A 15,906-nucleotide genomic window follows, 5' to 3' on the forward strand; every position below is an offset into this window, starting at 1 on the left:
TTATACTTTCGTATGACCGACTTTTTAGGGAGGTATTCCATTTCCCCTTTTAATATGAAACCTATTTACTCATTCCGCTACGGCACGCTTTGTGAGAAGTAACCATGTGTGAAATAGAATGATTGCCCTTAATGTCATCTGTGTTTGTTTGATAACTTCTCCGATTTCACCTCGAAATATTTTTGGTTTTTTTTTCTTCTTCCTATAGAACTACGCCCTCCCTTTAGTTTCACTCTTTCCTCTGTATATTATTGACGTATGAGGCCAAGAGTTGCCAACTCTCCTACTGAAAATGAACGAATCTTTCCAAGTTCTGATGATTTGTTTTAATAGTCTCACTAATGATGAAAAGCTTTCCCTGTATGTTGAATACAATTTTGACCATCTCCCTGGTTCAACACCTCCCGTCTTCTCCTGAAGACGAGCAGAGTATACTGTTCGAAACGTCGATACCACACCGGGCTTTTCAGAGCCAACACTCCCACAAAAGAGATTTACACATGGTTGTACATGCAAGTTTACTATTTATTTTGTCCTAGTTTCTTCCTACTTATCCACACCATGCAAAGCTTCAAACAAAACTTATCTACCTGACTGTTGACTGTTGTAAACAAAGTCTCCATGTTTGAAAGCCGTATTAATTTTTTGAGCACTCTTTGTAGGCCCATGCCATTTGCTGTTATAATCAGACGTTGGAGTGAACACATACATTTTCTGCGTGTAATAGAAAAATAGCTTTACAAACATTGAAATTGCCACATATTTTTATCTGAAATGTCCACTTAAAGGCAGTAGACACTATTGGTAATTACTCAAAATAATTATTAGCATAAAACCTTTCTTGGTGACGAGTAATAGGGAGAGGTTGATGGTATAAAACATTGTGAGAAACGGCACTCTCTGAAGTGCCATAGTTTTCGAGAAAGAAGTAATTTTCCACGAATTTGATTTCGAGACCTCAGATTTAGAACTTGAGGTCTCGAAATCAACCATCTAAACGCACACACCTTCGTGTGACAAGGGTGTTTTTTTCTTTCATTCCTATCTCGCAAGTTCGATGACCGATTGAGGTCAAATTTTCACAGGTTTGTTATTTTATACATATGTTGAGATACACCAACTGTGGAGGCTAGTCTTTGACAATTACCAATAGTGTCCACGGCCTTTAAAGGAACACGTTGCCTTGAATCGGACGAGTTGGTCAAAACAAAAGCGTTTGTAACCGTTTTTTATAAAATGCATATGGTTGGAAAGATGTTTTAAAAGTAGAATACAATGATCCACAAAAGTTTGCCTCGAAATTGCGTGGTTTTCCTTCTACTGTGCGAACTAACATGGTCGGCCATTTATGGGAGTCAAAATTTTGACCCCCATAAATGGCCGGCGTGTTAGTCGACAAGGTCAAAGGAAAACCACGCAATTTCGAGGCATGTTTGTGTGGATCATTGTATTCTACTTTTACAACATCTTTCTACCCATATGCATTTTATAAAAAACGGTTACAAACGCTTTTCAAAGACCAACTCGACCGATCTGAGGCAACGTGTTCCTTTAAGTTTGTACCACCCTCCAAAATCCTGCAGTGATGCCTTTGAGACAGTGCACATGTCTTCGCTAAACTGTGTTACTTAAAAAAATACTTTATGGGGGTCATGGTAATGATGTGAAAAAAACCTCTCGATCCGTCAAACATCGTCTTCAAAAAAATTATGATTAATTAACTGTGTAATGGACTTCATATCAATGCCACAACAATCAGTTTAGTTTGCTGTGTGACGCTGAATCCATCAAAGTCGGGCCGTACAAGGGAATGGGTTTTGAAAAATAACGTTGAAGAACACATGTCTGTATCAAACTAATGTTCTAAGTTCTAAAAGAAAACCACCAGAAAATGTAAGCACTACTTGGAATTGAATTTTTTACACTTTCATCAAATGTTCCACCTGTTTTCCCGAGAGTTTTTATTGCAATTACAGTTTATGGATCTATTACTGTTGATGATCCTCCATCCATCTACGAAACAACGCCATTTCCCAAGTCCCAAGCTATTAACATAATCACGAGGTGACGACAAGGGGATAGGAAAGTTGAGAGTTTCTAGGTTAATTACAAGAGGGCTAGAAATCAATTGCTACAATGTTCGTCTTGGGGATGACAAGGGTATATTGATCTGATGTGTTTCTAGATGTGCATGGCGGACGTTATGTAGACTCGTGAAAGTCCCGCGCTTATTCAAAAACTGGTCCCACGTGGGTCACCTTCTCCTGGGGTTGAACCAGAGTTAACCCCTTCACAGTCTGTAATGATGTAGGCAATGATATCATCCACTTAGAGTCTGTCTGGTAGAGCAGAGTGCACAGATACTTTTGTACCCAACTGTAAAAGGTTCCCGCCCAAAATGTTTCAAATTATAAGTGTTCAAAAGGTATCACTTGCATGCAAGAGATGAAACATCATCAGTGAGTCAAGTAACTGCTTCAGACCGACATGGTTCAAGAGTAATCTTGTCAAGTTATTGCGTTACGCGCATGCATATATAGTGAGCACAACAGTTTTCGCTCCTTCTGGCTAAAAACTGGCATACGTTTGTGTAGAAAAAAAAATCTTACCCCAAATAAATGTGCGCATGGATCAAAAGTCGCCTCGGCAACATTCAATAGCTTGTTGTGGCTGTTTTTCCATTCATTCTAATGAGCTGTTAATTGATTTCTCCCCAGTAGTCATTATGAATAAAAACCTCTTCACTGCATCATTAATAAAAGGCGTAACATAATTTAACCTCATAAATTGGTTCGCTGACGGATGTAATTAACGGGCCATCCGTACTTACACGGCCTCGTCATTAGTACGGTAATGTTGGTTAAGGTTATTAGCAAACCGGAACAGCACATCTCCACCGTGTCGGGCTGATGAGGCATGCCTGAAGCTTCGCACTCCGATCGGCCGACTGAGCACGGACGAGTTAGCACGCCTCGGTGAACAGTCGCCGATTACTGTTGAAGTTCACTTGAAGAGGCTTTGGCCCGGATATGCTATATTCACACGGTCCAATGCGATTGGGAAGTGTTTCACGGGTGACTTGGGTTTTATCGTTTTTATCTCTCCAGAAGCTTTAATTTTAAATGAATTAGGTTCAAATCTGGTTGCTTTATGGTAAACCTATCACCCATAATCGGCATACCTACGTGAATAAGACTTTGGTATGAAAGGAATTTTTTCAGAGACGAATTTGCAGTTCGGGACAGGGTGAATATAGACATCTCGTACTTCAACCCAGAGGCTGTTTGCTGAGATGGAAACGATGTCGTCTGCGACGACGAGATACGGATGCATTGCGCATGACTGCACGGGATCGTGGTTCGGGGCTGCTCCATTGATGAATATTCATTAATATACCACGACTCAATTTCATTGGCTCATCCACGGGTGAGACAGGTGTTCGTTTCGCGCGGGTGCTTTTCTAGTCTGGCGAGTGAGTGCAAAGTCAATGACACTTGTGTCAAAACACACACAGCGGGCTGGCCTACCTCTGCAACACTCTGCGCAATAATGATGCCATGCCACCACACAAGTTGGACTTCAGTTATCACCACCATCGCAAAATGAATATATAATATTTCTGTGGATAAAGTGGCAAGCATAGTTTGATATATGTACTTATACAGCAGCAACAATATGCAACAACAACAACGGAACATGAGCGTACCATTGTCCTTCCGATTATGACGTTGGAAGACACTTCTTACGAAAGGAAAGACCACAGAAAGTCCAGGAAGTTTTGCGTCACCGAGCCGACAAATTGCCCCATTACACGTGGGATTCGGAAACCAATTACGTCTAAACCTTCACAAATTGAAACTGTATGTGGAAAAAAACCATATTCATCATGAGTTGGCTTCTTCTTCTTGGAACTCCCATGGCACAGGTGCTAATAACATTCGCTAATTAAATGTGTATTTCGCATCATTTTGCAGCTGATGGTCACTCGGCTAATTTGTCTTTCCCCTTGGGGCAACACCAGTGGGAATATTCAATTACCTACCTGTCGAACTGCTTTTTCAAGACGAGGATCCTCGGTCTCTGTTGTCATTTCTAATGTCAAATTTCACCCTTCAACTCAAAACCAGAGAAAGGTTGAGTTGAGCACCTGAAGGACGAATAAAGAGGACATTATGAACGAGTTGAATCACAAACTAGCGTCAGTAATTCTCCATACTGGTACTGTTTTCTAAGCCGCGGAAGGCAAGGTTACCTGCCACAGTGGGGGTAATTTCATTAGAAACAACGGGGTTTGAACCATGAGCGGACATCAATGAAAATAGGTTACTTTTTGAAACCGACTTGCAATTTCAACCCCTCCCACGTCATCCCTTTATTGTTTTTAGCGTTGTTCTTCAACCCTTGCCTTGACTCGACCTTCAAGATCCCAATCACCTTCTTCCTCCACTCGTCTCCAACTCTTTGCCGGTATTTGATAGCCATCTGCCGAGCAAGATTACCCGAGTGATCCAGTAACCCCTAAAAGGGCAACTTCACGTCTGCCGAGACTACACTGCCAAGAACAAAATAAGGATACGTATATATCGCGATCAATTTCATTACACAATGTGCGACGACAGTGTTCAGGTGCTGGAGAGTGAGCTGAACACTCCCGCCAAGAACTGCTACCGTCTGGTGGTCCTTGGCTCCTCCAAGGTAGGCAAGACCGCCATCGTCAGGCGCTTTCTGACGGGGCAGTTCGAGGAACAGTACACCCCGACTATCGAAGACTTTCACCGGAAGATATACAAGATCAAGGGGGAGGTATATCGCCTGGATATCTTGGACACGTCGGGAAATAATCCATTCCCAGCTATGAGCAGGCTGTCTATACTTACAGGTACGTGTGAAGGTTTTCTTGTTTGATGTTGGGTGTCTGAGTATTCAGGACACTCGTGTACTACCCCCACTATACCTTTAAGAAGCAACCAGAGGGGTTACCAGTAGGCCTACGGGCACGAAAGCGAAAACGTCTAATGTTGTTTAGATGCATTTTGTTGTGAACTTATTTGATACCGACAGTGTTCTAATTTTGCGCATCTAAATGTGCATCAACCCTAAAAGTGGCTCCATAGCACTATGAAAAAACCACCACTTTGGCAGTATCGGCTAGTGTATAATGTTGCCATTCTGTGAAATCAAGCTAAGGGGGGGTTTGTTTTCGCGCGCTATTGTTGACGTCGATTATACACTTATCTGATGTAGAGGTGTCCTTATAAGAGATGGTTTAATGAGACTTTGTTATAATGTGGTTCAAAATGAAATCAGAGGTTGAGTTAACATCATAAAAACATTTAAAGTTTAATATGGATTATCATGTTTTAAAAAAGTGAAGAAATTACCATATTGCCAAGGTCTTTCCTGAAGGTATCCATCCAACAAGGGAACGATTTTTCCGGAAGTTTATTCTAAAACAAACGAGCGGTTCCCAATCTTCTTAAATTGAGCTCGTGGCCTGTGCAAATCACTACACGGTAGGGATTGACAAATCACGCCTTTGCGCTGCCTGGAAGGTCATGTATAATCGCCCTATATACATGTTTTCAGTCGTCATTGATACACTTCCATATTTATCTGTAAAGGAAATCTAATTGTATCGCAATGCATCCTCAGTGCGAACCCCTTGCTACACCCCGCCTAACACGATGGTAACCCCACATTGAATGTTGCAGCAAAACACACGTGGCGCTTTTAAATCGATTTGACGAACGGCTCTGATGTATACGCCAATTCCATCGCGATGTACAACTTGATTATTACTAGGACCGAACGTACGCCGTGCCTTGCAGCAATGTGTGGTTCTGGCTTTTTATCATCACGAGTAACGACATCATTACCAATGTCAAGGTCTCTATATATGAAAGCAATATACAGCGGGGATTATGATTGGTATCCGACCAGTGTGCGGCCCCAAAATGTAGCCCGAGCCATAAATGTCGCCTGACCTAAATGTAGCCCCAAACTTGTCTGGCGACATTTAGGGCTCGGGCTACATTTAGGGGCCGCACATCAGTGGTATCGCAATATCTCCCTGTCTGTATAGCAATGCATGTTGGCTTTATTCTGAAGCCATCTCGCCTGTGTCCTTACCGCTCACAAAAGTACACGGATACACGGATACATTTATTTGTACGCAATTTTTTCCTGGATAAAGTTGCCAACCTCTGTTTTTTTAGAAATCCCATTTTTTAATTGATTTAGAAGAAACAGTTTCCAATTGAAAAGCACTACGACAGTGGCAAATGTACAGAACAAAAGTTGCTATCCGCCTTTGTGCAATGCGTGTGGGTTTTATTCTGAAGCCCACTGCTTATTCATGTACCGCTCACAAAAACCGACGGGATTTTGAGAGCAAGGAAACATTTCCCCCGTGCAACCTTTTTTTCTTGTTATTAGAAGTGTCTTCCTCAGAAATTTTCCTTGTTTTTTGTATTGATTCCCTTTTTTGAATCGATTTAGAAAAAGAAAAAAAAATCCCCATTGAAAAGCACTACGACAGTGACAGTATTAAGTAATGTACATGAACAAAACTGCTTCGCTGCACCTTCGAGGTTGGTCGCGTAGAAGTCATTTATTGTATTCCAATCGCAAGTCAGTGTATAAGACTTGAATGAAGTCTAATAACAATTCGAGCGCATGCTTTCTTTAAGACGTTTGAGTGTTTCCTGAAGATGCAGAGAGACATCTTGACCTTGTACGTGATTGCTTTTCGGGTGGAACTAAAGCTTTAGGTTTAAGAAGAGATCGTTTCTACATCACGACTCCAAAATAGACTGTTTTGTGCAAGGTAGCGTGAGTTACATTATGTCTGTATTAAAGACAACTCCTCATCATATATGCATAACAAACAGGTGACAGTTTTAACTCAATTGGTCGTCACAGTTGCGAGAAAATATACAGGGAATAAAAAAAACCTGTCACACGAAGTTGTGTGCTTTCAGATGCTCGATTTCGGGACCTCAAAATCTAATTCTGAGGTCTTAAAATCAAATTAATAATAATAATAATATGAAACATTTATATAGCGCTCTTCGGAGAACAGAGCGCTTTACATGAGACTATGACAACAAAACAAAAGAAAAACAAACAAACTAGGATGGGTGGGGAAAAAGAAATGTTTTGAGGAGGCTTTTGAATACAGGCAACGAGATCGCATCTCTCAGACCCGCGGGGAGCTCATTCCATAGGCGAGGGGCAGCTATAAATTCAAAGTATTTTAGTGGAAAATTACATCTCTCCCGGAAACTACGTTTCCTGTGAGGGAGGCGTTTCTCACAATGATTTATACTATCAACAGCTCCCCAGTGTGCGCTACCAAGTAAATTGTTATGCTAACAGCTATTTTGAGTAATTACCAATTGTTTCCAGTGCCTTTAAGATGCAAGCTACACTATTGATTGATGGAGACACATTATTTGCTAAATCAATTCATTGGTGATGTGGAAGAAGCCATGGCATGTTATAATAGATAAGCACATACCTTTTTCCAATTTCATCATCTTGGGCAAATGGGAGGTACTAATAATGCGTATAACTTCATGGCTGTGTTTCGACTTTCGGAAATCAATATTAGAAGCCAGGTCTGGTATAATGCAGTCGGCAAAGAACAAAAGATGTCTACTGGAGCGCTGCTAATTAATAGTGATGTGAGAATGCTATTGAAATAGCCCTTGAGGACATCTTCGTATGAAACTACTACAGTGATGCTGTACATAGGAAGTGTTTTACCAGGGCTAGTTACTGAACTAATGATTTGACAGTGGGTGAAATGAGCGTATGGTTCTAGATGCCCTTCCTCCATCAGACACAGAAAGTACTTTCTGACCCAGTAAGATTGGGAGCAATTACTTCTAAAAATATTTCCATTACGGTTACATTTTTACAGGTGCTATTTCTCAATAGAGTAGTGTTGGTTTCCAAGAGAACCGGTGGTTGACAACTCAACATTTCGATCAGTGTTACATCGTCTTTATGAGACATTTTTTGTTGTTAGAATGAAAGGACACGTTTTCTCTGTACCTATGCATATTAAAATAGATCTTCCTCCTTTTATGACCAATGAATGGTAGAACACCAATACTAACACAGTCCTTACCATAACGTGTAAACCATTAGGGGTTTTGTTCTAACAACATAATATAGGGTTTCCGGAACACGGTGTCAGAATTTAGAGTAGTCACCGACAATGATATTAAGTCTGTACTGGTTCATCGCTTTATGAGAGAGAACATCTTTCAGCGATTCTGGAACAATAACCATATTTTGAGTATAGTCCGAGGCTGGATGGGAACAAGTATGCCACCCCTGACATTAACTATATGTGCTATTGCTATTGGATACAGGGGATCGAGCTGTAAACGATAAATGAAGTGACACTAAAAGTCTATCATGGGTCTTTCCAGGTCCTCACGAAGCACCGATCTGAATGCGTTGATGTCAATTCTCTCCCGGTAATGGTGTCTGTCCCAAACAGTTCCATGTTCTAGAAAGCATTAGCAGATAAGAAAATGCAAGGAAATGGATTTGGTGAATTCGATGCGGATTGTGGGCAGAGCATTTTGATACAGCCAGAGGCAAAAACCGAAACATACATTGGATTTGCAAGTGATGGATTGAATTTCCCACGAGACCGTCAGTATTGGCGGCCACGGTCGACATACACATGTTTTTAAAGGGAGATGTTGGGTGTTAGACCTCCCCAAGTGGTTTTTAACAAGCATTAAATAACAACAATGGATTCTTATTTTGGCGCTCAGGTTCATCACTGTTAATACTGACGCTCATAGCGCTTCAACATTATTATCCCTGGTCACTTGGCCATTTTATTTCAATCTTTAAACCATCTCAGCTTCCTTGGTTAGTATACAGCCTGTGATGCCAATGTAGCGAACTAAAGCCAAATCAGTCTCAAGAACCATCTCTGCCCTCGTAGGTACCAATATTGGGTAAAGGGCTATAGAGAAGTGGTTATAATCATCTGGTTCAAGGACACAAGTGTATGGGCGGCCATCACGGCAAAAAATACAACTACAAAAATAAAAAGATTGCCAAAAATAAAATAAAAGATTGCCAGAAATATATAAATCCCCAGAAATATATCAATCCCCGAAATATATAAATTTCCAGGAATATATCAAGCGCCACAAATATATTAACCTCCAGAAATAAATCAAACTTCGAAACATATAAATTTCCAGAAATATATACCAAGCGCCACAATTGTATGACTTTAACTCGGCCATAGATCTTATCGCAAATACTCAGTACACGCGCGTTAGGCGTGGAACGAGGTGCTTGCTGGTCTAGCTAGCGATCAAGTTTGATCGCTAGCTAGACCAGCGTGCACCTCACTCAACAGGTAACGTTTATGCAATGGGTATTTGCGAAAAGGTATGACACCCTACAACGCTCTCATGTTTGCTGCTGTATATTTGGCTTGGGAAACCTCATAGACCTCTGTGGCCGTCACAATAATTTGACATTCTACAAAAATATTAGAATGCTCGTCAGTTGTCCCTGCATTGAAACCCTCAATGATATTTCTACGGCTTTGTGACGGGGATAGCTGGTGGTCGTTTATCCTGGAATACTCTTTGTAGGAGGATATTTATTCAGTATTCATTTTGCTAACTGTTCCTGATGCAGTTCTATTTTTAGTAGCCGAAATCAGCATGGAGATGTTGAAATCATTCATCTACACTCAACAGCTATTTTGTCCCTGTATCAAATGGAACAGCAGATACCATAGCCTCCTCATGTCTGTGTATATTAGTTTTAGGCCAGTAATGTTTCGTATAGAGCAGCAACGTTGTGAGCTTTTTCCCATAGGTTGTCTATTTTGATCTGTAATCTTTTGTATTCCTTTCGTTACAATTCTGGGGTTAACCTCATACGCATCCTCAAAAAAAACACGTTCATTTCTGAGGTCGATCACGTCGTCTGCAGACGTAGACATGTACTTCAAAGTATACAAGAATAACGTACTCCAGAAAGTAGCCCCCATTTTTATTCCAGAGTGTCTAGTGAAAAAGTATCGCCAGGTATTATTTAATTTTAATGAAAACAAATGACATTTTGTATACTTTTTGAAGCGATGGTCGACCAACCCTCGTATAAACTTGTGCATTTTTGTACAATACGATCTGCATGACAGTTTACAACTCAGCACCATTTTCTCCCAGCAGTCACTGACTGAAGAATACTAAGCAGGGCCCAATTTCATGGCTCTGCTTACCACAGAATTATGCGCTTACGGAACCTCTGTAGTACACAATTTTATATGACACGTAAGCGCAGAGTTCCGCGGTAAGCAGAGTCATGAAATTGGGCCCTGGTCGTTTGAATGATATTTCCTAGTAAATCCTACCCCCTCGAGTCCACATTTTCTGGAAAAATACAGCATTTACAAAGGATTTAATTCCCTTAAAAGCTCTCACAACGTACCGTATTGTGAATCAGTAATCACACTGAAGAATCAATTTAGCGTTGACTCTCAACACTTTACGGCCCCCTACCTTATGACTTTTTGACACGTTATGAGTAGCTTGGTGTGACTTGAGTTATTCCGTGTCATGATCCGGATTTTTAGTATAACTAATTAAAAACACGCACACTATAATGTAGTATGCATCCGGGTGACTTTGTTTTCTGTTTTCCTGGATCTGGGTCAGAATCCGGACCAATCTGAAAGTTTGAACCGGACAAACCGGGTGCTTCGCAAATATAGAAAAGAAGAAATCGAGAAAATATTGTAAAAGAACAAAGGAGTGAACTAAAAAACTAATTTGACTTCGCGTTTTCACTCGTTGAAATGTCACAGACTTGCTAAAATCTTGTGGATGTTTGAGGACGCCACCTTCAGAATGCATGAGTTGCAATGGTTCTAATCGGTTTGCAGTGGTAACTCAGATTGGCTCGGTGGTTCCTGTCCCTGCCCTTTCACCTAAGTGAGCCCCGGTTCGATTCCCGGACCGAAGCCTTGCATGTGGATTAGGTTTTTCAGTCCCTACCTGACTGCATTGGCTTTCCCTAAATAGGTGCCCTCCCACGTCTAAAGCTGAAGTTTCTTCATTTTCGTCTTTAAAAAAAGTTGGTGTGATGTTTCCATTTAAGATTCTTTGCCGACTAGGCTATATAATTCAAAATCAGATTAAGAAATAATACCCCAATCATCACACCGAACTTGTTCTCACTACAATCTGAAAAATGTAGTCTTAGTACAAGACGATTGTCGATAGCGAGGAGGGAGCGAGCGGGGGATTGCGATAGTTGAGTGATGTGAATAACATAAACAACGTCTTGCACCAAGACTACATTTTTCAGAATGTAGTCTTGGTGCAAGACGTTGTTCACACTATCACTCAACTATCTCGTTCCCCTGCTCACTCCCTCCTCGCCGGGCACATTACTATCTGTAGCAACAAGACTACATTTTTTCAGAACGTAGTGAGAACGAGTTCGGTGTGATGGGGGTATAACTGTCACAGTAATCAGGCACAACAGAAAAAAAAACCTCATCTGTGTACGCGCATCCTATTATCACCCCCTTGTGCACCGGTCTCTCGTTCGTCCCAAGTCAAGCGTATCAAGACGTAATTGGGTATCATTATTTCTTCCCCCACATTCCCGTCGAGTGGAGAGTTCTATTTTATTCTGTTCTTATGGTTAAAGGCACTGGACACGCTTGGTAATTGAAACAGACCAGTCTTCTCACTTGGTGTATCCCAACATATGCATAAAATAACAAATCTGTTAAAATTTGGACTCAGTTGGTCATCGAAGTTGCAAGAATATATAATGAAAGAAGAAAGATAAGACTAATAAAAATCGGCTTCAGCTGAAGCATTTGGTTATTTGAGTGAAAAATAACCTCTTTCTCAAAAACTATGTTACTTCAGAGGGAGCCGTTTCTCACAATGTTGTATACTATCAACAGCTCCCCATTACTCGTTACCAAGTAAGTTTTTTATGCCAAGAATCATTTTGAGTAATTACCATGGTGTCCACTGCCTTTAATATTAGACTAGTGTCAAGATACAGTTCCCTGTGAAATGATTGAGATGAGTTCACGCAATACGAAGCTCGGCCCCTGGTGTTGAGACTTTCTCTCTCGTGCAACCTATAACGTGTACCTATAGCGTGTTGGGGGATCATCTTTGGGGAGGGATTTCATCACATACCGAACTCACCAAATGTAAAGGCACTGGAAACCTTTGGTAATATATATTGTCAAAAACCAGTCTTCTCACTAGGTATATCTCAACATATGCACAAAATAATAAACCTGTGGAAATTTGAACTCAATTGGTCATCGAAGTTGCGAGATAATTATTATGAACGAAAAAAAACACACCCTTGTCACACAAAGTTGTGTGCTTTCAGATGCTTGATTTCGAGACCTTAAATTCTAATTCTGAGGTCTAAAATCAAATTCTTTGAAAATTACTTCTTTCTCGAAAACTACGTCACTGAGGGAGCCGTTTCTCTCAATGATTTATACTATCAACCTCTCCCCATTACTCGTTACCGAGAAAGGGTTTTGCTAAAGAAAACTTATCTTATATGGTATATGAGTATCCTGCAAAACTATGGGGTATCCCATTGATTATAAATCAAGAACGGAAGTCGAACACTGTATCGCAAAAGGTTGCATGAAGGCGACCTTTGAAAGTTCAAATCTTTGCTTTTTTTGTCGACAACCGCACCTCTGGTAAAGCTGACGGGTTCGGCAATTTTGATGGAAATATCGTGAGATTTAATTTAATTGTCAATTTTCTAAATAGCAATTTCAGCTGAAACTTTCGTTGTATCATTATGGATAACTTGGTAAATAAATCAGCATTGCACGCCAACAAAAACCAATCTTTGACCATACCTTTAATTTCGTTTCAATGCATAACAATTATGGAACGTTGTGAATCGGTGGTGCTCATCTCGGCAGTACTGTGATACTTGTAAATAAAACATTGCGTGAATCTATTACGGTCAGCAAGCACATTCAGTCAGACCATGCATTGTTCAACTTGATTAATATCAAAGAAACCGATAAACAAAAACATCCTACAAAGAAAGATCGCAAACAAAAGGGAACCGGGTTTGCAGCCGATGAACAATAACAAACAAACCCAAGGGAGCACTTTGCAGTGCGCCCAATACCCCACAATGTCAATGACAGTAATCGTAAGGTTGAAAATAAAAATTTATGATGGAGCGGTTTCAAGCAAGCGAATGAGACGCATTAAGTCGGGCGTTGGAGCGAGACATCCGTGGAAGAGGTTGAGATGTAGGGAGGGGTCAGACTTCGTTCTCCAGTGGTTTGAAACGAGGCTGGACGCCATAGGTGTTGGATTTGTTATTGCATCACCGCAATTATGGCAAGGCGCAATCGGAGATCAGTGGCTGTAGGGTTCGTAAGGTTGCAGTGAACTTTATAAGGCTTACGGGATAATGTGTACCTATGTTCACGCTACTCGGGCCGAACTCGGCTCTCGAGACGTTGTGACCACGGGTTTTTGCCCGTGTCACCAAGGGATAATGTTGCTGTTGATGTAAATATGCCTCCGTAAAACCCCTAAAATGATAAATACGTGGACGACGAACACTAATAGCCCCAGAATGTCTCTGTGAAGCCATTCATGTATTGACTTCTGAATCCCGGAACAGGCCTTTCCCATTCTGAATCCCGGAGCAGGCCTATACCCCTCTGCCTTGTGTCATTCATGTCTTCACTTCTGAAGTACATCTCGGCCTTGGTGTCTATTTTAATATCTCCGCTAAGACATTGTCATTACCTAGAATTGTAAATGCTTGATGCAAAATGAAAATGGCCTTCACTTTGAAAATGTCGCACTGGGAGCATTAGTTAAGGTTGAATTAGTCGCTGTTTGGAATTCCCCTTGTGTCTTTTGAAGGTCTGAGTTATCACTGGGTTTTTTTGTGGCTAAATATCGCGGGAAAATTTTCCGCTCACTTTGTATTTGTATGTTGTATATCAGACTGCGATGTTTCCCATGACAACCGGTAAAACGAGATGATCATTAAAAATGTAAGTTTTCAAACGGAAAATGTAAGGCCCTAGCTCAAGCAATCATGATTCAATGGCATTACCATAGGATGACCAATTGAGTCAATTTCTTTTTCACAGGTTTGTTATTTTATGGATATGTTTGGATACACCAAGTGAGAAGACTGATCTTTGACAGTTTTTAAACGTAGCCAGTGCCTTTAAGGAGAATCTGTCTAAAATTCTTCCTATTTTTTTTAACGATCAAGTATTTCTTTACTTGAAAAAAATTGAGTCTAAATGTAGAAGCTTTGCGGCGGGGTTTAATAACATGAGTGAGAGTTTGCTCTATAGCTCTATAGATCGAACAACAACAATTTAAGTCGCCTATAATACTTTAAATACATGAGCATTGTAGCGGTACAATAATCGTGTTCTTACGGGATCGTCTCAGTTACTTCCTTCGTCTTCAAATTCCCAAATGTGTCCTTCGCTCACGTTTGTTTTGTTGGAAGCCGTCTTTCAATAGTTTCACCATGTTACCATGGGGAATTACGCCTCCGGGAAACGTCCGTCTTGCCTCCCAACAGAGATGCAATCAAACTACAAACAAAATATTATTTGTGATATACGCGTTGTACATATAGTACTTAAAGACAGTGGACACTATTGCTAATTGTCAAAGACCTGTCTTCTCACTTGGTGTATCTCAACATTAGCACAAAATAACAAACCTGTGAAAATTTGAGCTCAATTGGTCGTCGAAGTTGCGAGATAATTATGAAAGAAAAAACACCTTGTCTCACGAAGTTGTGTGCTTTAAGATTTATGGTTTCGAGACCTCAAATTCTAAATCTGAGGTCTCGAAATAAAATTCGCGGAAAATTACTTCATTCTCGAAAACTACGTCACTTCAGCGGGAGCCGTTTCCCACAATGTTTTATACTATCAACCTCTCCCCATTACTCGTTACCAAGTAAGGTTTTAAGCTTATAAATATTTTGAATAATTACCAATAGTGTCCACTGCCTTTAAGAAAGATATAATAATAAGAGGCAATTGCATCTTTGGCAATCTTCGAAAAGAAAAGGCACTCTCATTCTGACTTGTTTTCAAGTTCTTTTGTTGTTTGGGGACAGTGATGAGACATGGTTGGAAAAGTACTCTTGCGCTTTTATGTATAGTGTTCCTTCCGCAGTTGATTGCTTCAAAGTTACCTGATATGAAAACAATCCATGTTGTGGTGACAAAGGGCCATACAAGCATGACTTCTCTAAATATTAAAAACACAAAATAGGTAGGTTGTACATGAACACATATCATGTGGTGACTCACTAATTTACACGTGGCAATAGTATATATGTACAATTTGCATCGGGAATAAACCATATTAAATTTGGTTTTTACCCATATACTGAATAAACTCACATGCTTATTACTCGGATGGGATTCGAACCCACGACCTTTGCAATTCCAGAGCAGTGTCATATACCGTCTAATGCTATCAATGGAACGTTGGGTTTGAAATCCCCACTCAATATCGTAGGACTGAAGTCGTAATGGTTGACAACCATTTTGCCCCTCCTTTTTGGAGGGGGTGTGGGGGAGGGGGGGGGGTCAAAATTTGATTTGGCAAGTGCAAATACCCCTTGCACTCAAAGTTTCCCCCTTGTTAGATTATAAATAAACACAAATTAAATACTGCCAAATAATTAACAAATTAGAAACCCCCACACAAAAACAACCCTTGGAGTATAATATCACTATAGAAGAACACACGTGTTTTCCACATGCAGTTCGTCCTGTTGTTTGTTGTTGTTGTCCACTAGCATCATCTCAAGCTATTTAAGTTGTTTTAAAGATTA

The 15,906-nt window shown here is 40.5% G+C and overlaps 1 protein-coding gene across 1 annotated transcript in view; it reads left to right on the forward strand.

Annotated features, from left to right (window-relative positions):
• The first annotated feature begins 3,636 nt into the window (after window positions 1-3,636).
• The window catches only part of LOC139944665 (GTP-binding protein Rhes-like), a 49,212-nt gene continuing 36,942 nt past the window's right edge, over window positions 3,637-15,906 (forward strand). Inside the window, exon 1 of the mRNA XM_071941735.1 lies at window positions 3,637-4,879. Within this exon, the coding sequence (XP_071797836.1) occupies window positions 4,606-4,879 (274 nt within the window). The 5' untranslated portion in view covers window positions 3,637-4,605. The remainder of the gene's footprint in view (window positions 4,880-15,906) is intronic.

The sequence above is a fragment of the Asterias amurensis genome, chromosome 11 (genome assembly GCF_032118995.1).
Source record: "Asterias amurensis chromosome 11, ASM3211899v1".
Classification (NCBI taxonomy): Eukaryota; Metazoa; Echinodermata; class Asteroidea; order Forcipulatida; family Asteriidae; genus Asterias; species Asterias amurensis.